Source organism: Sylvia atricapilla, chromosome 3, assembly GCF_009819655.1.
Source record: "Sylvia atricapilla isolate bSylAtr1 chromosome 3, bSylAtr1.pri, whole genome shotgun sequence".
NCBI lineage: Eukaryota > Metazoa > Chordata > Aves > Passeriformes > Sylviidae > Sylvia > Sylvia atricapilla.
Window position 1 is genome coordinate 102,579,698 of NC_089142.1, and position 26,199 is coordinate 102,605,896.

General features: G+C 37.2%; 1 protein-coding gene across 1 annotated transcript in view; it reads right to left on the bottom strand.

The window, feature by feature from the left end:
- Nucleotides 1–16,451, bottom strand: part of WDPCP (WD repeat containing planar cell polarity effector) — a 103,612-nt gene extending 87,161 nt beyond the window's left edge. Inside the window, exons 1-5 of the mRNA XM_066316460.1 lie at nucleotides 16,372–16,451; nucleotides 14,501–14,545; nucleotides 11,705–11,775; nucleotides 11,393–11,452; nucleotides 3,083–3,197 (exon numbers count right to left, since the gene is read on the bottom strand). Of these exons, the coding sequence (XP_066172557.1) occupies nucleotides 3,083–3,197; nucleotides 11,393–11,452; nucleotides 11,705–11,775; nucleotides 14,501–14,545; nucleotides 16,372–16,432 (352 nt within the window). The 5' untranslated portion in view covers nucleotides 16,433–16,451. The remainder of the gene's footprint in view (nucleotides 1–3,082; nucleotides 3,198–11,392; nucleotides 11,453–11,704; nucleotides 11,776–14,500; nucleotides 14,546–16,371) is intronic.
- Nucleotides 16,452–26,199: the final 9,748 nt, after the last annotated feature.

The window sequence follows — 26,199 nt, forward strand, 5'->3', positions numbered from 1 at the left end:
ATACAGCCTAGGGAATACTCTGATTACACACACCTGAATAAATTATCTCATATCAAAATGCCACTACATCCAAATATACATTTTATGCCCTTCCACATTAATTTTCATCTCAGTATTCAGGGTTCAGTATTTTTTTTTTTTTCTGATGGCTGCATCCACCAGTACTTTGCAAATGGACCTCATGTAACTTAGCTTGTGTTAAGGGTGATAAATACAAATTAGTACTCAAGGTGTATTTTGGTATTTTGACCCTGTAAGGTTCCTAGTGCTGCTGCAGTCATCAGGGTGGTTTTACACCCAGGATAAGGCTTTAGAGGGGTTATGAATTCACTGAAAGCTTCACAGGGGGGCACCCAAACAATACAAGTAATGAAGATGGAACAGACTCTCTTGGGGTCTGGAAAAGGTTAGTGGAATCCCCACTGTTATCATAAGGGGGTGCTAGACCAAATTAGTTCAATATAAACATGATTAAGTAACCTGTCAATGAGAATTCCTTAGAAAATTGTATCTAGGACTTTTCCCAAGTGTTACTCAGTTATTCAAGCAGCACCCACAATTGAAGAGAGATTTGAGTATGAAGTGAGTCACCAGATCACTGATGGTTTAAAATAAAGCCAAAAAGCTCAGACTGTAAACTCCGGCTCCTCTACTAAGAGGAAAATGCCAATTAAAGTGGAATCAGATTTAGAAACAAACAAAACTCTGTGGAACAACCTCTGAAAAAGAAACTTTAAAAAAATATATTTTATTATTAATATCCCAGAATCTTATATCTAAGTTTTGCATATCCTTAAGTAGATTGACAGTTTAGTCTTACATATAAGCATAAAACTGGCTACTCAGCTTCGCTTTTCTTCAGTCTGATTTATAACCACTTGCATTTTCCAGCAGTCATGTCCTGGCACAACTCTGAAGTATCTGGTACGCAAATGCTAAAGGGGAGAGTTTAGAGCCAAAAAACTGCCTTTGAAATGTAACATGAACACAAACTTTTTTGGAAAAAAAAAGGTGATAAAGCATCTGATAAGGTGATTCAGAAGCTATAAGTGAGATCCTACACACACAGGAAAATTGAAAACCACTGAATACGGTATCCTCAATGTATTATATGCAGTTAAAATATTTTGATGTCCTCACAGACATAGTTTGCATTAAAAATGAGCTGCAGCATACCTCTGATGCTGCTGAAATTTTGCCTATAAATATTAATAATCAGGAGCACTTTCTTAAATGTAGGAGGGTTATAAAAGCAGTAGTAATTCTGTATTTTGTGCACACAATCTGACCTTTATTCCAAATGTTGAGAGGACTTGCTACTGTGAATGAGAATTACAACATTTCATAAGTAATTCTGGCAGATTGTAACCCTTATCCATTTCTACATATACACAATTGCTGAAGTAAGAACTATTATTTTTATACAGGCTTCTTGTGCTAAATGTAGAATTTCTCTCGGCCAACTTTATAATCACAACCATAATTTGAAGTCAGATTTGGAAAGACGTGCTGTTTCATTGAATTAAAATTAATTTCCTCTAGGACAACATTATCTCATTTTTCTCATGTTAAGATAGTTCCATATAAAAACTTGTATTTTGAGCACTATTTGTGTGGGTAACAAAAGCACCTTCTTTTATTGTTCATGAAAATAAAAACAGCGTTGCAATGAAAGTTATTGAGTGGTTTGCTTTTACTCAACGGAGGCAGTTTTATTTCACCTACAGACTTGGGTATTAGCAAACATGGAGGTTTAAGAAAATCTTGAATAAGTGAAATCAAGCACAAAACATTATATCATGTTATTTATATAATAAATACAATTGTCCAAACATAGCAAAATATATTTGTTGCTTTATTCTTGTTTTAGTTGTAATCTCATTTAGTTAGCAATATTTTCTGAACAAAAAATTTCTATGACATATTAAGCCAAAGTAAGGCATGCTTCAACATACTTTATTTTTTATCATTTTTTTAAAGATAAAGTATTCAAAATAATTTCCACAAACTACTTCAATTTGGGAATAACCTCAGATTCCATGCTTTCCTACTTTTTGTCACCTGAAAGTAGGAATTCCTTCCCCCAGAAAGAGAGTGCAAAAATCATAGATGGAATTAGTAGCCCAGTAATTAAGGTGAAGAGTGAAAAAAAAGAGGATAATAAATGTGCTTTATGCTCTCTGTGTAATTAATTCATTAAAAATGAGGTCAGGGTTTATTTTTTTATAAATAAAGATTTTACTAATGTAGTTGTATTAATGTTAATTTTCAAGACTAGCCTACAATATATTGATAAGTAAAGATCAGAGAGATACAGTATTGCAGTTTCTTAAAACCTAGGCTAATATTCAATAGATGCCTGGGTAGAGAGAGAATTAAATCACTAAAGATTAAACCTGAACTAAGCACATATCCTTACTAGAAGGATGTCATGTGGGTCTACTTTTACAGAGTTTGGAAGGTAGTGCACATGTAATATGGCTCACACCAAAATTCCATATTCCTGCTTCTGCAGAAGCCAAGATACCAGTTGATTTCTCAATGACATGAGTCATATCCTAAAGCTGTGGAAAACAGGGACCTTTTTCTAAGCTTTCTTCCACATTAAATGAAAACTTAATTTTTAGCAGTCACTAGTTAACAACAATAGTGAGATTCTGGGTATCAGGACACTAAATCAGAACACCTCCACATAACTAAATGTTCTCCAGCCTTTTTTAATAACAACTTTAATAATAACTATCCCGTGCAATTATTCCATTGGCTGATGTTTGGTTCTAGCCCATTTTCCTGCTGAGGAAATAAACATGACAAGCTCAAATGTCACGTTCACAACAATTACAGTGCATAAAAAACTGGAATTTTAGAAACCCCATGCAACATTTGACAAGCCTGAAAACTTTGATGGTTAAATATCATTCTTAAAGCCCTCTCAGTCCTGAGGGTTGTAACTATAGCATTACATGCAATTACTTGTTGTGTTTGCAAGTCCCCAGTGGCAATAATTAGTCTACCTGTTGACATACTGTTTCTCCACTCTATTGTTAATGCAGGCAATTGATTTGCACATGGGTGTAATTACCATCACTGATGGTGTTGGAGATGAGCTTCCCCACCAGGGTCCTGTCAATCACCACCTTCTCCAGCTGTGGCCCAGAAAGGCTTAGGGACACCAAAATACCTGAGTGAAAGAGGAGCTGGATCCAAAGAGGGAGAAAACAAGCCATCAAAAGTCATTAATAAAGCGAAACGTTCCAAGGTGTGTATTAGCAGCTGCCCATTACAGGGTAATCTAATTTTCAAAATTGCAAAAATGAATTATCATTGATGGGAAGATGTCTCATGATGACTTGGAAAGGTTTTTCAACGAAAAGAGAGAGATGTAACTCAACACTGAATTATAAGGGTACAAGAACTACAATTGCTGAACACTTGAAGAAGTAGCTAAGCCCCCAAATGTAACTTAAAATGTACTGAATTAAATGTAAGCTAAGAAGTAGCTAAGTCCCCAAATTTTACTTGAAATGTACTGTCTGTAAAAAATGAAGATCAAAAATCTGTTCTGAAGGAGGGAAGGAATTACACTGATCACTCGGTCATCCACAGACCTGATATTTTCTGTATAAAATAACTGCACAGCCTGCATATAAAAAATATATATATAAAGCAGGGTTTAATATAATTCTATATGATTATCACAGATTAAAGCCAGCACCTTTGTGCTGTTCTTGTTATTTCTGATCATTCATACATTGTTTAAATAAATAATTACGCCCTACCACAGAGATAGCTGTGAGCTCCCAATAAATCCATTCACTTGTTGACATAATGTTTTAGATGTCTCTCTTAGAAAGAAAGAATTTAAACCATTGGACAGGGGTATTTCAGAGTTAATTGAATATTCATGCCTAATTAGTTTAAATTAAATGATACATATAATCATGAAGACTAACTGACAGTATTTATCAGCTCCCTCTTATGCAATATCTTCCATGAGAGAGAGAATGCTCAGTGGGAGGAGTTATGAAAAACATTTATTTTTGCATAATTAAACCATTAGTCATTTTCTGAATGCAACTGCTACAGCAAAGGAAACCAGAAAATAAAGCCCATAAAAGGAATTCTCAGCGAAAAGACCTCTGCAGACAAGTCCACAGGGTCCACCAAAGGCCAGGAATCTGTGATTCCAGCTCTTATTCTATCTAACAGTAGATTTTTAAAAGAAACTCCTGTGCTTTTAAAAAACTTAACTACTAAACAAACACTTGTTTTTGAAAGAGAATTTGGCAAAAGAAAAAAAAAACCCTGTTTGTTCTGTGCTGGAGCTGTGAGACAAACATGGTTGCAATATAATCTTTAGAATTTTCTTGCAGTGAAATCTACTGGATTGTATAATAAATAAAAAGTATGGGGGACAGGAATGGAATGATCTAACTGGGCCCATCCCTTGTGCAATGCTGTGCTCCCAATAATTTAGTTATGGAAACTCTCATTTATCCATATTTTGCTATATTACTATACCTCTGTGCTCTCCAAAGAAGAGAACAAGTGTTATTTAACCAAATTATTTTCCTGCCCTAACACCTCTAACCAACATGTTTAAAATATAAATTCTAGTCATGTGTGAAGCAGAAACTAATAAAAAACCCTGTGATGTGAAATTAATTTCTAAGAACAAATGATCAGCTCCCATCCTGCCAAAGTCTAATCATAAATTCATTTGAGATATATATATATATATAGTCAATGTTTCAATATTCGCTGTCATGACAAATGTCCTTTAAGGTTTTGTCCTAGTAAAAATGTTAGACACGCTTACACTCGTGCAGCTTTTATTACAATCTTTCAAAACTTCAATTTGTCCTTATGTTGAAGTTAGATTAGATAAAATCACAATTTATTTCCGACTTGGTAACATGAAGCCCAGCAAGGTTTGAGTATAGTTGGCTATAATTCTCTGAAAAAGTGAGGGTTGAAACCCAGGAGCTACCAAACTGTGATGTAAGCAACAATGAAGGGAACGTCACATAAATACTCCAGAAAGCTCAGTTCTAAATAACTGATTGGATATCAGCCTGATAGAGGCGAGTGAAACACCCCCTGATCTTTCAGTCCTATGTGCCAAGAAGAGAGATGGTGTAAATTCATTTTATGTCCATGTATTAATTTCCTGGTAATGGCATAAATGGCACCTGTTACAGAGCTAGAATGGAAATCAATGAAAACCTCTCCAGTGTTTCATGACAAGACATTTATAGAAATAGAAAAAGTGCTAATGGGTGTGCTTTGCTTTACATCTATGAAACTAGTCATTAAAGCAGTGTTATGGATTTTCAGTATTGTGTATATCTCTGTGCTATCACTGTGTCATGACAGAATCACTGAGTAGGTAAATGGAGCATCATTTCCACTACCTTTACTGTTTCACCCATTATGCTGCCTCCTTCCTTCATTTTACAGCAAAACATTCTTTTTCATCATTCTCCACAGAACTTTGAGATATTTGAGAGATCTTAAATTGTATTTTAACAAATTTTTGTTATAATAACTTGGTGTGGTTTATCCATAGGTTTAAGTTCATTCTTCCAGGAACTTTTAGAATCTAAATTTAAAAAGTTAATCAGAGACTTTACACACTATGTTGCCATGCAAGGTTAGTATTTCATCCCTCTCCCTTTAGAAATGCTTTGGATTAGAACTGAGATTTTTAAAAAAAATTAGTTCTTAGAGTTTACCATACAGTACAAGCAGGCACTTAAAGAAAACAGGGCAGTGGTGGAGTCACCACCCCTGGAGGTATTAAAGATGTGTCGATGTAGAACTCAAGGGCAGGCTTTAGTCATGAATTTTGGAGCATCAGGTTAACAGCTGGACTCACTACTAAAGGTCTTCTCAACCCTAAATGATTCTACGATTCTGTGCTATCTTTCATTAAAAATATTCTGTAAAAAAGAAAATATTTATGTGCTCAAATTGAAACCACTATTTCAATTTGCTACACTGTGCAGGCTTGCAAAGACTGCTCCATGATAATAAGATTTAGGTGCTGTTACACATAAGTTTGCATAGTTAAGCTCATATTTTGGTGGATGGGAGCAGTCCAGCCACAAGCATGAATGAATATAAAGCAAATAGAGAAGATTGCAAACTTGGCTTGAACAGGAATACACAGTGATCCCACCCCAAAGGAAAAGCCCATCAATGCTAAGGAATAAAAGCCAATGTAAGAGGCATTATTTACACAAGGCACTACATCATTCCACCTAACAGATATTAAATTTGGGAAAGAAATTCGCTATGACGAAACACATCATAAATTTTTCAGACTGAAGCACTGTGATGGGAGAAATAAAATCAGAAGAGCTATCTCCAGAGCTTAAAAAGTCACAAGGTGTTCCTAACCAAAATATGAAAGCATGACTTCATACCTGTTGGAAGAATAAGGCAGAGTGCTTGAATGCAAATGAGCGAAATGTTTGGGCACCTGGTTATTTTACACGCTGGGAAGGAAGGGCCACTTAATTTCTCTGTTACCAAGGAGTTGAATGTGAAGACTTCGACAGAAAGGATTATGTATTTTATATGCCAAAAATTGTTCTCCACTGAGCAAGAAAGGCATAAGCAGCAGAGGATACCATGGGAAGACTTAGCCCTTCCCTTCCCCGAAAGCAAAGGGCTCCAATATATATTTGAGATAGTTCTTATTAAGCAAAGGACTTAAGTACAGGTTCATGACTTATGGACTTTAGTACAACTTAAGCATCTACTTAAGTGGATCCCTTTATCCTCAGAAGCCTGAGCCCTTGACTTCTCATTCATGCAGCTCAGCTGCTTATCAGCCCTTCTACCTAAAAAGATACCTGTGGAGCAAAGCCAGGATTTGCTTCTATCTGATTAAAATTGGAAGAGAAGGAAAATATGCCTGTTAAAAAATATTGCTGCAAACTGTTTTCCCTTAGAGAGCCCAACTGACAAAGGAATATGCAAAAGGAGAAGAGAATTGCAAAGCACTTCTTGTCCGAGCAGGTTCCCAGGGTTTTTCCCCACCTCTTCATTCCAGATTGCTTTCTTAGCCACCCCACCATAATTACTGTGTTGCATGCCTTATTACAGATGAAGTTATTGTTGTTACATGTTACTGTTTCACAATAATCAATGCATTTGTACTTCTAGCTCCAAATATCTCAAACCACACGGCACATTAATGGCTGTGATCAAAAACAACCAAAAGAATTTAATATGAGGGCAGTGCTCCTCTCAGTAACTGGGGATGAGTGCTGGCTTCTCATGTGTTCTAGACAGAAATGTCTTGGATTTCATATCAAATATGCTCTGTCACCACGTGCCTTGCTACATCAGTTTGCTAATGGGCATTGTAGCTGATGGAACAAGCAAGAAAATGTTGCTGTGGATCTCAATTCAGAATCCAGTTCTAAGTATGTCCACGATGGCAACAGAAAAGCTATTTATACACATACGTCAATTGCAACACAAATACAACTAAATGAAATCAAAACAATTTAGCAAAATGTACATAAATCTTTTTCATTAGCAGGTAACAGATATGATTCATAGCTAGTGCTTGGCTTTTATACAATCAACTGTATAACAATGTTGGTATGTGCTTAATTCAACATCACAATGCAAATGTAGCACTGAAAAAAATTTGGAAGTCAAATGTCTCAGCTAGATCTCATTTATTTTTACTGCTTTATATTGTAAAACCAAAGCTTAACCAATGGCATCATTTCATAGGGAAATTTCATGATTTTGTGGCAAAACTTAAAAGCATTCCAAAGAATTACAGAAGGAGACCAAGACAAGAAGCAGCCAGAGCTGAGCTCAGTAAACTCAACAATACTGATAAAATAATTTCCTTAGGTTATTACTCCTTGGCAGGAAAAGCTGAGGAGTACAGTGGCAACTTATTGTAAAGACTTCTTGTCTTTTTTCCTGTCATCCTTCTTTTATGGTCTATTTCTTTTCCTTTGACATCAGCTAACTGAAGATTACAGGATTATTTCAGCAACTCAACACAGGTCATCAGAGTTGGGGGTCAGAAGAACCACACAGAAATGGTGTGGGTTCAGATCCTATTGGAACAGAGCTAAAGAGAAGATCTCAGGACTCAACTAAGCTCTTTTAAATAGGAGAGCAAGCTTCTTGACAAAAATCCCTGTAGTGCCGAGGTTATATTTCCATGAACTGGCACATCATCTATTTCAGAAGCTCTAAGCAGTGCTGGAATGTCCACTTAGGACTGCAAAAATAAAGCCCATTGGGGTTTTTTGGCAATGGACAAGGAGGTCAATATGGAACTTCTAATGCACTGATTGCTCACCAAAACAAACAAACAAACAAAAGCAATAGGATAAATTTTGATGCATAAAATCAAATACCAGCAAAGGTAGAAAACCAGGCCAGCATCATGGTCATTCTAGGTAAAACTCATACAGAAAAGCCAACTTTGAGAAATTCACTCATGCAATGGACAAGATATCCGCAGGCAAAACAACTGGATTTCTCCTTGGGGCATATGCATGAAGTCTAATTGGCCATTTGCACATAAACAGTTAATATGATAGCACACTTATTTTTTAGCTGATGCACATTTAAAATTCCAGCCCTCAAATTTCTGCCTGTGGGCCACTTCTAAGATGGAAGTGTTAGAGGAAGAGTGATCCCACTCTTTAGGCATTAGGAATAGTGGTATATTAAGAATATATTATATTTAGGTATATTTATACTTACAAAAGGCACTCTGGCAGCAGCCCTATGTTTGTTTAACACAAAATCTGAGGGAAATCACAGTACTCTTTTAAAGAATAGTCTTGTTTTCATTGCATCACCTTCAGTTCTCTTTCCATTTGTCCCACTCAAGGTTTTTGGATGAGTTTTTGGATGGATGGCACATTGTTATTACAATAGAGAGGGAAACAGCTCCTGGTTCAGCTACAGATATGGCAGATTCAAATATAAATAACGCTTAATGAGAAATGGGAGAATGTGGCTGTTGAGTTAAATATTTTAATTTCTACTAAGAAGTTTATTTGACATTGTATTGCTAGAAAAACAAACGAAAAATAAAGACTATAATTAAAACCATATGCTCAAATTTAGCCATAAACATTGAAATTATGAAAACCAGAGTAATTTCCTACATGTTCTTCATGCTGTTTGTCTGACACATTGCTTTAACTCTCCAAAGTTAATGCAAATATGGACTCTTCCCACTAGCTCTGGTATTCATCCAAAAAAGGCTGTGAATACAGCAGTGTTATGCCACAGATGACACCATTGCATGATAAGCACTGTCTGCTGAAACAGTTAATTAGTATTCCACTTCGAATTAAAAAATAAAACTACAACATCTTCTCCAGAAGCTTCAGAACTTTTGCATCAAAGAGGGACAGTCCAATTATTGCTGCCAAATGCTCAAAGACAGATGAGCAGCAGAAAAACAAACCATCTGACATCAAAATTGATAGAAGCCAGCTTTTCTGTTCTAGACTCTTCCAAGTGATTAATTTTTCTCTATTTTATTTTCATTTGTTGGAGGTCTTTTATTTTCAGGAAGACAGAAAATGGAATAACACAATTGTTTTGGCAAAACATTCTAACCCTTGTTGGAGATTTCAATAATCAGTCACTATTAAACAAAAGACATTTTGGTTTGTGATTGAGAAACAGAAAGCAGAATTTGAGGACAGAGAAACGACTATGATTTTTATCTATAACTTCCACTCTGGTTATGTTATAAACTATCCCATCATTTATATTCTGGCCTTAGAAGCCATCTGAAAAAACACCCCAAATACTCAATTTATTAAACCACCCCCTTACATGGTTCAATACTGAATATACTAAGATGAAAACACCCATCTCTTTTCTTTCCCATCCTGTAGAAGAAATAAGTTAAATTGTATTTGTCTCATTCATGCTGCTGCAAGCCTGAAATAACTTGGAGGATGTGAAGTCAAAAAATAAAGAAGAGTTTAACAGAACTGATAGTCAGCCAGAGGTGTTGTATTGCAAAGGCAGGACAACACATCATGGCAAGAAATTAACTTTTCCAAAGTATGCATTGTACACACACTGCAGGTGGATGCTGATGAATGGGAGGGGAGGGAAAATGGTAAAGGAAGAATGGACAAGGCAAGCAAATGAAGAGACAGCAAACTGGGATGCAAATGAATGCACTCACAGCTAATTGACTTGGTATTTCTTAACCAAATTCCTTTCCTAATCAGAGCAATAATAACAGGAAAAAATGATTCCCCCAAATTAGCAATTAATATTTAAATCAGCTCTAGAAGATTACCATTCACAGATGTATACTACGTAATTTGTATGTGAATGATATACATTTACTAGCAGTAAGATCTGATAGGCAAATGTAGCTTAGACAATCATATTTTTATTATTGATATGAAAAGACTACATACCATTTGGCATGTCAAGCATTTAAAAGTTTTGCTATTCTTAAAGGCATTTCTGGAATTTTAGCTGTACAGTGTCTGGATATTTGACAACCATTCTGCTGACACGCATTTGGAACTACTTGAATAAGAAGAAAAAAATTATGAGTCTGAAAAAGCATAAAAATTAGAAGACAAAGTTCCTTTTTTGAGACAGTAATATTGACAAGTATTCCCTGTGCCAAAGCAGTTTCAAATATGATACATTTCCTCATGAAGGTTGTATAAACATCTGAAATTCACTACATATGTTTTTCAGAAGAAATACATGATTATAGAGCACTTCATGTTCCTGCCCTACAGTTCTGTCTTAGTGGGAATGTGAAAAAGGGTTTCTTGTACAGGAAATGTGGAACTCATATAGCCAGAGAACATAACTATATGTGTGCTATGTCACAATATCTTTTATTCCATAACTTGATTCATGATCTACTCAGTTTCAAGTTATAACTTCCCTTCCATATTACACAAGCGTTAAGTAAAAAGATTTGTGGCAGATACATAGAAAATCAAGACATTAAAATAATATAACACAGATTCCAGACCTCTCTATGTATTTTAATACATAGCTGCTCCCTCAGTCTGCTATTTTGAGGTGCAGGATGTTTTCAGTTTCCCCAAACAATAATAGTAATAAAAACAATAACAGTAATTAACAATAATAATAGCAATCATCATCAACCTCATCTCACAGAATCAGGCCTTTTAATGTAATTTCTTTGTGTTGATAGACACCAGTTTTTTTATTTGAAGCATGTCTTCATGTAGAAATTTAAGTAAACCCAACTTACTTAACAAGAGCACACATATTAAAAAGAAAAAATCCAGTGATTTTCTGAGTGAACATTTTAACACTCCTGCTCCCACCACTGTTAAGCACCAGAACACTGCAAGACCTTTTGATGACACTGTACCTGACAGGTATGTTTGTTCTTCCATTTGCTCAGCACACATGGACTGTTCTGCAGTAAGTCCTGGAGGACAACGAAAAACAAGAGAGTGGAGTTGGCAGCACACATTGTCACTATCAGTTAACAGACTTCTGATTTTCCAGTTTACAGATGAAAAAATGCCACACAAAGATGCAGCTGTTTCAGAAGAGCCCACCAGACAAAAGCACATTTATCATCACTGGGAGAGCTGGATCTTTATGAAAATTAAAGCTGCTGAAAGAGGCTTGAAAAGCAGATTAGATGTTGCTGTGCTTGAAGCTTTCTGAACCATACCTCCACCTCCTTGAGTGCATCTCGCAGCTTGTCTGGTCTCTTGGTTTTCAGGATCCAAGGATAATCTCGAGCTGTCAAACAAAAGTGAGAGAAAAAATACAAAGCTGATAGAGAAATGTGTACATACAGGTGACTGAATGCATGTACATGTGTGTGTGTGTGTGCATACATAGGTTTATAGCTGTCATTTTTAAAAGTTCCATGAGTTGAACTTCCTTTTCTGTGGAAACACAAACCCAAGATTTCTAGGAGTTACCTCACATGTAAGAACTCACTTACAGCTGGAAGGAAATGGCCATGGTTTCTAGTGTCAAAGGATCTGTTTTTGGAAGGCTCAACCATAGGAACAGTTGGCATGTTCTACCCACAATGATCATAATTTCCCCATGGCAATTATGTGCAAAGCTTACCCAGCTGCTAGGTACTTAGAGTGAAAAAGTATCTGCTGCTCAGTATATTAACTTAGTTTCAAGTTTCAAGCATCCTAAACAGATTCTGTTCTTCTGAACTAACATTTCATTGCCTAATTTCAAAAAGCAGGCACTAACATGTCTGCAAAACATATATGCATGAATATATATGCATATACAAAGGTATTAACAATAGGCAAATGTGAATGCCATAACTTATGGAGTCTAGTTATTTATAGGATGTTCTTGAAAATTTGGCCTGAAGAATCTGCCAAGTCAAGCACAGAAGAAACTGCATGACTGCTGAAGTCCTTTAACAAATTTATTAGTGTTCAGCACACTATTGTGAAAATTTTGGGGTAATACATTAATTCTAGCAATCAGGAGGCAAAGCTTCCTCTGAAGTTGCCAGTAATTGGCTTGTTTCATGGCTGAGAATCAGGCTCTAATAACTTGTGAAATTTCTTCATTTAAAAGTGAGCAGTTTTCTGTTCATAAGTGTACAAAAAACCCATGAAAAACTAGAACACATTGTTTATAATCTGTTCCTATTTAAAGGAAACCTGATGAAAAGTTTTGCGCTCCAAGCTGTCAGTTTGTATGCCAGCTTCCAGACTGAATGACTTAGCAGTTATGCCCAAACCTCCCTGCAAAAAGGAGCTTACAATAGAAGTGCTATACAGTGAAAAAATGAAGGATTTAATATATCAACAAAAGAGGACACCAGCATACAACTTCTCTTTGTGTTTCATTGGACTGAAGCCAGCGTTGGTGGAACTGTTATGATAATATTAATTAGGCATGTAAGATCACATTTTCAATGGGTGCCTTCATAAATACTGGAATATTTATCCACATATGCAAAATGGGAAATTGCCTGTACAGATACCAAACTATCTGAGCAAATCAACAGCTGGGAATAAAGTTCTGCCCAGTGCTCCTCTTTCCAAAATGTGCTGTGCAGGCTCTGTGCTGGAGGCACCCCTGCATTCCCAGGGAAAAGGTGCAGCAGTTTGAGCTCCTTTTGCCTGTCACACGTGTAAAAGGCACCACTCTGGGGCTGCTCCTCCTTTCACACATGCAGCCCTGTGGGATAACGCCATCTTTACAAGTAATGCAAACCTGGGAGGCTCCTCCTTCCCTGCTCCTCCTTCCCACCTTCCTTAATCCCACCTGACACAGCATCCTCTGCACTGGGGGTGGATTTGCACCTTCACATCCATTCCCAGTGGAGCTTCAACCTGCTCCAAACACTCCTTGCAGTGATGGGAAGAACTAATCCTTCCTCAACACATTTTGGGTTCCTATGCATGCATAGTTCCATGGGAATTTTCACTTGGATAAGCTAACAGCATAGGCAGAGCTTGGTGAAGTTGTCTAAAAAATCAATTGGTTTTTCAGAGATGCCCATGTAATAATTTTTGAACACTAGTGAATGCTCTGAGCAATGCAGGAGTTGGAAAACTTGAGCTAAAGAAAAGTTGTACTAATATAAAAATCTTTCACTGTCTGTGTGATAGCATGAACTGAAATTGCTTTTAACCAGGTAATGCAGGGATGGTGTAAATGTTTCAAAGCTAAAATCACTCTATGAAGGCAGCTCATTATTAGTCTGGGATTTGATTTTGGCTGAAAGTATTTTAGTTATAGTTTCCAGTTTGAAGCCAGTTGGTGTTGCAAGTCAAGAGATGATTGGGAAAACATTTATTGCTCATCTGCTCAATAAATTTCATAAGGAAAACTCTGGATTATTTTTGTGATTCCTTTTGACAACAGACTTGAAAATCAATACACGCCACCATGCTTAGTGACAGGAAAAAAAACCTCCAAAAAACAGATTGCAAATAACCAGGAAGAAATAATTATAAATTTTCAATTGTTTTGTGCTGTGTTGTTCTGTGATCATCAGTCTTAAATGACATGTGCAGAAAGCTACATTGGAAGAAGTCTGAGGTTATTTTAATGCTCTTCCAGAGGCATAACCAATCCAAATTTGCCATTTGATCTCACTGTGAGAAGAAACTCAGAAAATATCCTTACATTCTGCTAGCTTTTGCTTCTCTTCTAAGTAACTGTACTTCATCTGTGATGCTAAAGGAAAGAGGATGAAAAGATGAAAAATACATAACGGTGGGCTTTATGTGAACACTTTTCCTTCCTGTTTGTTTTTTGGGGTTTTTTTTTCCTTCTGTGGTTTAAAAAGATTTTTAATATTCCTACATAAGTCTGGGGAGAGAAACTTCCTGTGTTTCCTTACTCCATGGAAATACAGAGGTATATACTAATAAGAAATCTGAAGCTGCATTTTTAAGAGCAAGCAGCTGGTGTCAAACATTGAGCATCTGGAAGTTTTGTCTAGTTTCAGTTATGGTTATTTATATTTTACCTGGTTCTTTCTTGTCACAGTACTGGTGGACCCCAATGTCTTCATCTGTACAATTAAATGCAAATACATTAAATTATGGATATGGCACTAGAAACAGAAGACAACTTAGAAAGCAAGGTTCAGCACCTCAATTTTTGCCTGCTAAAGCAGTGCTCAGTGTTAAAATACAAGCACAGTCATCATATATATATCATTGGGACTTTCAAGAAACAGCAGAGAAGGCATGAAGAAGGATGTGACAAGTCCTTCCATCTATTTGGAGCTGTCATTTCCCTGATATACACTTGGATTCCCTTCCGGCTGCACACATGCAAAAGTATTTTTACCACCTTCCTCATCAGAATATATTGATATCAATTGATGAGTCAAAGTAATATTTCAATAAAATTATCATTCTTTCACAAGGAAAGGTAAGGATCATGGTGAATAGTGTATCTGGGAATAACTTTAAAAATGTTTTGTGATGACTTACACAGCTGAGCTAAAGACAGCGGGTTGGAGGTTTTTCAAAGATTAATGAACTCAAAAACTTGTTCTTTCAAAGGATCCAATATTCAGTTATTATCATCAAGCTGGTTCCTGTGGCAAAGAAATTTGGATATTTCAGCTGCATAGGGACTGCAGCCCCACCAGACAGGTAAACACTTAGGGGTGCCATGACAAGCTCCACTGGGCAGGCCCAAGTACAGCACCATGTTGCATTGGTTTAAAACAATTAGTTTGTCACTGCATCTGTGTCCTCCTAAAGTCAGACAGGAGTATTCCATGTGGAGAAACTTCTTACACAGAAAAAAAAAAAAAAAAAAAAAAAAAAAAAAAAAAAAAAAAAAAAAAAAAAAAAAAGTAGGAAGGCATTGAAAAGGCAGGCAGGTTTTCAACCAGGACATTATCCTCCCTTCTGCCTCAGAATTTTTGAATGAAGCATTTAGGCAATGCATAAATGGAAGCAAGAAGGTCAGAAGTGGAAAATAGGCACCGTGGTCCACAGCAGAGCTTCAATTACAATAAATCACAACGGTGTTCTTACTTAAACCATCAGATTTTTGCTATGAAATACAGCTTTTGAGGTTTTACTGTTATTGTTGTCATGTAACAGTTCTTACACAAAGATGAGATGTCAAGACACACTGAGTCAATATTTGAGTAATAACATTCAGTTGAATATCAATTGATTATTCAAAATAATATTTCAATAAAATTATTGTATGGTATAATTGACACGATAAGTCATAAATAATTTTTATATGGTCTACTTAAAAACCAGAGGGGTTTTTAGAATTATATTTTAGGAATAGCAAGGCAAGATGAATTAAGGTCATTTATACATGGCTAGGAATTAATCACCTGTCTTTTGGAACAATCAATTAGTAAGACAAATGTATCCTTGTAAGGATGAAATTTCAAGTAATCATGCAAAATACCCAGAACATGCAGTAACCTTTTATTTTCACATTGAGGACAAATCACAATTCCTCTGCAGTTCATTTGGCTGTGGATCATTCACCCAAACCAGTCATTAGACTGAAGCTCACAGTCACGCAGGCCACAGCTTCCGGAGAAGGAAAATGCATCCAATTAAATATAATCTTAACATTTTTTACTTAAAAGGATGCTCCAGTGCCATGACCAAAAAAAAAACCAAACCAAACCAAACCAAACCAAACCAAACCAAATCAAACAACAAAATAAACAAAACAAAACAAAACAAAAAAAAAAAGCAAAGAAGCTGACCAAATTCAAACACTGTATTACTGCTAATTTTCTTTCTCCAACTATAAAACCCACTTTATTTATGTATTCAGAATTTGATACTATTTCAATATCCATCAACAAGCTTTGATGATTTGCTTTAGTAACAGGTAACAGCTCACCTCTAATATGTAAGTTGGTCTTCAAAGACCACAGAAACATCTCAGTCAGGCAGAAGGACATCTGGTGATATTTGGAGCCTCAGCCCTAGCAAAAGAAGGAAAGGAACTGCATGAGCCAATTTCTTACCCTCCACTCCAGTATTTTGGAATCTAAGTGCTAGAAGAACCTAGAACCGATGATATTTTGTTATATGTAAGCCGTGGGGTTTGATCAAAACTAAAATGAATACTGCATGGGAAAGAATAGGATAAATAATGTTATATAAATAAATACACATCAAACACAGAGAGAAAGCAACAATCCTTTAAATGTACAACTGCTCTCACTAAAGAAAACAACTTTGTGCTTGATGCTTCTAATGCACACATTATCTAATATCACCTATAGTTACTGTATGGTTATCACCTTGACATATACAGAACTCTTTCCACTGCTTAAATATGTGGTTTAGATATGAGAATTTGACCTCCAGGTCAATTTTTTAAACTCTGTACATTGGGAAGTGTCAATATAATCAAGGAACAGTTTTGAACAGAGTATTTGCAGGCATTAGTTATAGTATCAAAACAAATGATGCCTTTCTAAATTAAAAACAATACTAACCACCTAGACTATATAAATTAGAATTGATAAAACAACAGATGTGAAGCATACAGAATATGAGTTGAATACTATGTTATTAAATGCTGGCTAAGTTTTTTTGAGCAATCTTTCTGAATATTCCCAGTGCAGGACATGTTGTGTTTCCAAGGAGCATTGGGAATTTTCCTAGACACAGCAACCAGCAGACTCCCCTGAATGATTTCCTGCAGTGCTGTGGTCATAAATGGGCCACCATTTCCCATTGCTTCACCAATTATTTTTACCATTTCCCATTATTTCACCAATTACTTTCATTTCTGCCAAACCTGGGGACCCACTGACAGCTGGACTGAGCAGAGGTGTTCACACAATGCAGCCCTTTAGAACCACTGCTAGTATGGTACTATATTTAAACTTTTTTTTTAAGCAGTATCTTCATTTGGTTCCCATGAGTGCCATTTAAATAATGAATCAATTTAAATAATGATTGTAGAGTTTTTATCACACAGAGTATCAGACCTTTATGTCAAGAGTGCTAGGATGAAAACTACGTGCAAGAATCTCAGGTAGCACCAAGGAAGCTGGGAGACCTGAGGTATTACCACTCAAGCTAATATTTATGTTTGAAGAACTGCCTAATCCACTGAAATAGCACCAAGTGGAAATAGCATTTTCTTTCCACTGATCCCTAAATGTACAAAAAGTCTTGCTGACTTAGTAAATCCCACAGTTCTGTCCAAAAAAACCTACAAAAATAAAACAGCAAAACCAAAATCAATTCACAAAAGAAAGCACAAGACAGCACACACCTAGTTAAAGGAATACACCTTCATCTTAGGTAAGAATGAGGTTTGGAAAAAAAAATGCAGGATTAGGAGCATGCTGATCTCTGGAGCATGAGAACAATTTATGGTATAAATATAAATGAGGGTAGCCCCTCTTTTACCATGTGGACTAAAATAAAAGGAGATTGTATGATATAATTTTATCTGTTTCCTCATTTTTTACTATTTACTCACTTTCATTAGCAAGTGAAACAAAACTTGCATTCCCCAGGGCCCACAGATCTTAGATTAGAATCTCTCACTAAGAGGAAATCATCAAATTGAGTGAGTTTCTCAAAATCCTATCATGGCTTGCCTAAAACAAAGCCCACACACCCTCAAGTGGCAGATGATCTGTTCAGCAGGAGAGAAGAAACATCTACCCCAAAACAAGGTGACCCTGGCTGGACACCAGGTGCCCACCAAAGCTGCTCTTTCTCCTCTGATCAGCAGGAGAGGAGAGAGAAAATAGAATCAAAAGCTGTGAGATAAGGGCAGGGAGAGATCACTGACGTCATGGGCAAAACAGACTTGATTAGAGGAAAATCAGTTTAATTTAATACCAGACAAGATAATGAGAAATAAAATTAAATCTTCCCCCCTCCACTACCAAAATCTTGCTGCACAAACCCAAAACACGAGGTAAGACTCGAAGACTTAGGCATGACAGATAATCTACCTAAAATATCTACCATAAAATACCTAAATTATTCCAAAGCTCTTGTGTGTAGGCTCCATGGACACTTCTAGTTGTGCCCTCCTATTGAATATAAAGCCATCCCATAATGCTTTAATGCTGAGTGCCTTCCCAGCTGAAAGGTCAGAAAAGAATTTCAAGTTCTTTTTGTTGTTGTTGTTGTTATCAGACACATAGAGGGAACTTGCCAAAAAGCAGAAGCAAGTTTTCAAATGAGCACTAAATACTCAGAGTCCAAGATGCACACTTTGAAGAAATCTGTCCTTGAAAAATGTGAAAAAAAGAAATTTTGTAAGGAAATGTCAAAAACCCAGACTTCTAAAAAACACCCTTTCAGTTCTGCACTGAATAATGAAGAGGAAGCAGAATTCTCCTTGCACCTAAAAAGGGAGAAGGGATATGTCAATTACCAGAATCTTGAGAGTTTAGATTTTTTTTCTTCTCCCTTTCCTTGGACTCTGAGCACTCACTAACCAGCTCATTATTGGAATGCTTGTTACTGCTGTGCCAGTGAAAATGGACAACTGCCCAAAAATACTGTTCCAGTCTAACAAACTCTAATCTGAAATACCTTCTGATTAGTTGCAGTCTACAGTAAAAAAAAAAAAAAAAAAAAAGAGGGAGAAAATCTGTCTCTGTAACAAAATATGGAATTGTCAAGTCTGAGTACTTTTAAGAGGAATTATTCTCCCTTGTTCTCTTTGAAGGAATATGTGCCAACTTTCAGAGTTATGCAACTACATCTCACCATTTCCCACATCATTATATTCCAGCACAATGGGCATGAGGATGATGACGACAAAGTGATCTTTTTTGTATTTGAAAAGTGCCTTTCAGGATTTACAATATTCCTTTTACTCCACGAGCTGGGCCCTGCTATTGCAAATAGTATAGGTGTGAAAACACAGAAAAATTCCTCCCACTGAGCTTTAAGTACCTCCCTAAAATTGATTAGAATTAGGAAAAAAAAGGGGTTGAAATAACTCTCCTGTTAAGGTAAAAGTGGAATTCAGATTAAACAGCTGGTTTATTTTCTGGCTCACACAACATTTGCTGTCTGCTTTCACAATGTCACCACAAACAACAGGGGTATTTTAGTGGTTGCAAAAGCTTACTGACAAATGGAGATGTTTTGCAATGGTCAGCCTGTGCCAGTATCTGTGTGAGGATTGTTTTGTTTAAAAAGAATCTTTAGTTTGGTAACTATTCATACAGAAAAAAACTGCCCTGCCACTTTATAACATCAACAAATGCTGAAGTTGATAGCAAGAATCCTCTCTGATGCCTCCAATAAAGGTTCTGTCATGACAAATAATCAGGAATTATGCATTGACTGAGTGATTTGGGCCACTAGTGTGCTGCATTTCTTCTCTTTCCATGGTCACCTGGGAGAGTGGGGCTCTTGTGAGAGGCAGTGCTCAGCTCCCAAGGTGAGTGCATCCCAAAAACACCTCTGGAAACATACTGGGAGCAACCTAGAGAAGGGGACGTGCTGACTACACCAGAGCATCTGATCTTGGAAGTTTGCGTGCCAGAAGCATAGCTCAGTGTGACAACACTATCCAAAGTGTCCCAAAACAGTAAATCCTGTAGCTGCCATGAGACAGGGCAGCCTGGGATGACCATCTGCCTTTTCCGTTGAAGGTGGGGCCAGGAATGTGGTCCCAGAAAAACAGCATCCCCAGTGAAAGAGCACTAAGCAAAGGGGAGTATGGTTGGGATGGTCGTGACACAAAGAGTGACACCATAAAAGTTCAGAAGGCTTCTCTTAATCATGGCTGCATGCTGTCTTTGATACAGTTTTTACAAACTTTGACGACAACTAATTAGTTGTCTCAGCTTTCTTGTTAATAATTCTTTTGATTAGTAAAAACCATTTTACTTGTCCATTAAACCTCTCTATTCTCGGATTGTTTATATATTTTCTTTACTGATTCTGATGGGACAAATCCCTTGTTGTTTACAGGTGCACTTATTTTTCACCCTCAGAATAGATTGTTGTGCTAAAGGAACTTCTCATTCTTAAAATAGCTTCATGTAAGAACTTACAAATTACTTGTTAGCTGCACTTAGAAGAAATGACAAGCTAGCTTTTTACTCTATTCCTACAGGGGAGTTCAAAACATTGATGTTGTTTGGGACACACTCCCAGGAGTGGAAGCAAGGTGAAATACAAAGTGAGTCAAGAGGAGGTCCCTCTGTGCCACAGCAAAGCCACAAAATTGCTGCAATGACATCCGTACATGCAGCAGATGAGGTGCTTTGGATATGGGCTTGGGCAGAGGTTATAGGACAAAATGCCTCCAAGAAAGAAAACACTGCAGATTCCACTTTCCCTACTTACATGTCATCAGGTTTTCTTGGCAAATATGACATATCAGGAATTATTTTACAAAAATTGCCACAGGCCACCCTTTTGTGTTCTCCTCCTCCATGGAAATACACAATCATGGAGTATCCTGAGTTGGGAGGGATCCACAAGGATCATCGAAGCCCAACTCCTGGCCCTGCGTGATTCTTGACCTCTGGCAGGCTGGTGAGCCTGCTCCAGTGACCAACCATCCTCTGGGTGAAAAACCTTCCCCTAATATCCAACAAAAACCTCCCCTGACACAGCTTCAGGCCATTCCCTCATGTCCTGTCACCACAGAGAAGAGATCAGTGCCTGCCCCTCTTCTTCCCCTCATGAGGATGTTGAAGATCCCACTGAGGTGTCCCCTCAGTCTCCTCCAGGCTGAACAGACCAAGTGACCTCAGTCACTCCTAATCTGCCTTCCCCTCCAGACCTTTCACCTTCCTGTGGCCTCCTTTGGACACTCTTTAATAGGTTAATGCTTTTTTTATGTTTTTGGTGTCCAAAACTGCCCCCAGCACTGGAGTGAGGCTGCCCCAGTGCAGAGCAGAGTGGGACAATCCCCTCCCTTGCCCAGTTGTGCCTGATGCCCCCCAGGACAGGGATGTCCCTCCTGGCTGCCAGGGCACTGCTGGCTCATAGCCAACCTGCCATCAACCAGGATCCCCAGGTCCCTTTCCACGGCACTGCTCTCCAGCCTCTCATTCCCCAGGTCCCTTTCCACGGCACTGCTCTCCAGGTTCTCATTCCCCAGGCTGTGCACCCAGGGTTGCCCATCCCAGGTGCAGAACCCAGACTGCTCCATCTTCCACTGGTCTAATTTTTTTCAGAGAAATGAAAAATGCAATAGCTGCAATGAACTCTAATTTACAAAATATACATTTTTTTTTCATTTGGTTTTGGATTGATTACACAATAGTGCTGCTGTAGATGCCAGAGCAGATTACCTCAATCTTACTTCTGTCTCCTTTTCTCCACCTCACAAAGGTTAACATCCAACCTCTGGCACTGCTACAGCTCACACACGATGGCTAATTTTTAACTTAGATACCTAATGTTCAACAAGGTAAGTTATCAAGTCATCCTACAAAACTTCTCTATTTCTGTGAAATAATATTTGGAGTAGAAATCACTGGCTGTTTTTTCTTCCTCTTCGTGACCAATTTGTCCTTCACCAAGGAGAGAAACTCCCTGCAGCACAAGTATGATTCAAAAATTTAGTATTTGACTCTGGAAGTTAAAGTTTAGATTGAACTACCTGTATTAGATCAGTAGCTGATTAGATCTAGCATGCTTTGTGTTGATACATACATGTAAAACACACAAAATAAAATTTTAGACGTACTATCTTTTACATTTTTAGCTATATCAACTTAAAATTGCGTAATTATTCATTTAAAAATAGACCAGTTAAATTTCTTCTCTATCATGTTCTCACAGATAAAAAATGCAAAATATTCTCCCAATCTTACGAGACAGGCTTCATCCTTTTATAGCTGTATATGAAGCCACAGGCTGTTTGATATTTAATTAAACACATACTGAAATAAAGTCAGTAAAATCATGAGAATTTGTAAAACTTCATTTTGTAGTCTGGCATTAAACAGAAACAATGCAGATTCTTCCTTCACAGCTGCAGGTTTTTACACCAAGTGCCAGCAGTGCAGCAATTACAACAAAATGCTTAATTTATGCACATGCATTGATAGTTTTAATTTGGTTTCTTAAGAAAGATGCTTAAGAAGGATGCTTATGTCTGTGTGTCTGTCTAAGTTTTTAATTCATTGATCTAAATCAGCTAGAAGTAACCTGATTTGTTTTCTCACAAAAAAAATTGTCAAAAATATATAATTCCTGGAAATGCTGACCCAGCCTGCAGGTGAGCACAAGGAACTGAGGAACATGCAGGGATAGCTCAGGCCCTGATGGCTTTTCTGCAGATTTATCCCAGCCAAGTTCTCATCTCTGACACTGGCCCAAGTGCTGAGAGTAGAGCATGAGATGAGCACACGTGAACAGTTTCCTGGGTGGAAATTCACTGACTACAGGAATAATAAATACAGGAGTCCAATCAGGCTGTAAGGCCTTGGCTCAACAGTCCCATTGGTGAGATCAGCTCTGAAGTTTTAGTCACACCACTTTTAAATTTCACAAATGTTTGGATGTGAAAATAGCAGAGTGACACAATTTTTGTTAGGTTAGAAGTTGAATGGGTGCTAAGATGGCATCCTGATCTACTCTCCCTTCTTTGGATTTCAGGGACAGTAATTGTCACCTATGCACGAAATAGGTGTTGGGAAATAAGGAATAAAAATGGGAAATAAGCTGTTGGGACTGCGTTCTTAAACGTTTCATTTATTTAATTGCAGGAGCTTGGGTTTATTTTCTGGTAAGCAGAGGTTCCAGTCTCCATCTTTCACATGGCAGTGGCAAAGCCTGAGATGCCTTTACATCACTGTAACTGATGCACCTTTACATCACTGGAACTCTGCAGTGCCTCACAAACTGCACCTGGGCTGGAGTTTCATTTCCAGTGAGACTGTGCTTAAAGGCACAGCAGGGAATGTTGGCCTGTCACTCGTGATCAGATGAAGAACACTATGGCTACACAAAGCACAAACCTGACCTGATCAACAACAACAAAAAATTGAATCAAATGGGCTATTAATCAATTCCAGAATGACAACTGCAGGCTGGCTTTGTAGTCCCCACTCTGACACTGTGTTTGCTCCCTGATACCTGCACTTAATTGCACAAGCCTCTCTTCTTTTCCTCCCTTTCCCTGAGATGCTTTTTGAGCTTCAACCCCTCACCTTCACTATTTCTTTCTGAGCCTAGGCCAGTCCCTTCTCACAGTTACTGAAACCCCCTGTCCAAGATCCTGGCTATCTTCAGCAGCACAGTGGGCTTCATTCTCATGTTCATTCACTTCTCCTTTAAATCCCTTTTCCATGGAGAAAAGAACTGCAGATTTTGTAGTATAAATGAAAATCCCTTGTCATTAAGACCAACCTCTGATTTCAAGAAGTACGCTTCTATAAATCTATTCAGTGCATAATAATTCTTATTACAATAATGTTTTAAGAATATTTTCAACAAACACAAATAAAAAGTTGATCAATTATCATACAATCTGAATCTCTAGGCAAATATTTACTGATGATACTCTTTTTCTTTTCAGACTCTAATGAACCAGAATATTTTTGCCAAACACATGAATGAAGTAAATTCTTTTAATTGCTCTAACTTCCCCAATCTAAATAGGAAAACTATTTTGTAGATGGGTGAACAACACACAGGAGGCACTTTGTATCAAAATACACACTGGAACTTCTATTGTAGGAAGGGCCTAAATATGGCTTGCAGAATAATCATGGAAAGGAAATACATGATCTGATAACTCAAGAATTCTGGCATGAAAATTATACACAGTAAATTTATTCCCATATGCTGTAGAGTTGTATCACATTTCATTAAATGATTTTTTGTGAGGTTTGTCTTATTGTTTTGTGAATCTGGAAAATAATCCTCTTTTTTTGTGATGATAGTGCAATTTACTGAGTTTTCATACTTCAATATATTTGCATATTTAACTATAAAATATACATAGAGCTCCTTAAGAACATTATTTGCCACAGAGTTACTGAAAATCTGTGAATGTGCTACAAAATGTTCTGTAAAACAGAATATTTAACCTCCAGCTGATATCAATTATTTCTTGCACAATTAATTGGGCAAAAAGGCACATGGGCCATTATTCAGAATGGGAATTGTTTGCTTAGACAGCTCATCCTCTGAGCTCTGAACTAAAAACTCTGTCTACTGGCTAGAGGGTGCTGAAGTTCAAGGACACGTGCAAAAATACTACAGAAAATCTATAGGGGGAACCTTGTTGCCACCAAATTGATTGTTCACATGTCAAAACCCAGGCCTGGGTTTTGCTGAGTTATCACTCAGGATCAGAAGCTGAATTCTGCCACACCGCTCCTGCCTTCAGAAACACACTTCCAATGTGAATTATTGGCCTGCTCCTTCCAAAGACAGCTATTGATTAACTGAACAGATAATGAGATTAACGACGGTGAAGCAGAATTAATTTGAGGGAGGTAATGCTGTTTGTCAAGAAGACACTTAAGTTTATGTATCAGCCACACCTCTGACAACCTTAATGAAGCTAAGAACAGTTCTCCAATTGATACTGCAGGCGAGTATTACAATCCATAACAACTCCAGACAGAGTGGGTGTGAAAAGTTAAGAAGGTCACAGAAAATAGATATAATTGACCTGGGTTTTTACTTCACAGAGGGAAAAGTTCATATACACATTTTGATAAAGACCCCGAAGGCCTTTATATAAACCAGATAGTAGATAAGTGATCCAAACTACAGATATCCAGTGCTGACACAACATAAGGCAATTACAGAAGTACTAAATGTCAAGCTGTTTGACGACATTCTTTTAGATAGTGATTGCTTGGTGTAAATAACCCAATTTTTCAATACTAAGGGTCAGTAGGTCATAAAATTTTGTAGCAGCGTTTTCTTATCACCAGCCAAAGGAGAAGAAAACAAAATCTCTCTCTCTTTTTTTTTAAACTAAGCAGAAAGAAGGTGGAAGGGCCTGCAAATAATCCAAGCACAGGGAAAGTCCTTGCTCCACTGCCCTGCCATTGTTGCAATTACTGTTTGCAAGGAAGTTTATACTGGCAGCTCTTTAAACTTAGAACACTAGTTCTCATTGAAAATGAAGGATGTAAACGTGTGGGTTTACAGCAGTGCTGCAGACAGCAGATTGAAAGTGTTCTTTCCATCTGTGTGTCTATGCATTGGCATCCCAGTTCATCAGCTGCTGTTTATTTCATATCAGCATGGGCTGCTATGAAATAAACAGTCACCAGAACAACAATTAAGGCCAAAGCAATGGGTTAAACCAGAGTTCAGTCTGAATTTGAACTATATTTGCACCTAAACAAGTAAGATTCCTCTACATTTTTATGCAGTATTTCAGATTTAGCTATCACACAACTAACCAGATCTGTACAGGTGTCAGGTAAAGAGCAGTACTTGAAAATGCAGCATGAACAACTATTTAGTTTTCCATTTATGAGCTGTACCAACTAATTTCTTGCTGAACTGTACAGCTCTAGCCTTTAACCTTTTATACTCTGCATGTTTCACTGAGTATGCATTTAAAGAATTTTCTGAAGAACATTGGTAAACACATCGATTTCACTCATAAATCTTGCAAATTTGCCAGATGCCTTTAAAAAATAGAAATGTATTTCTGAGTATATTGTATGAGTTGAATAAATTTACTAGAACAAACAGATTATTTTTAGATCTACAACATTTTTAAATGTTATTTTCTGCA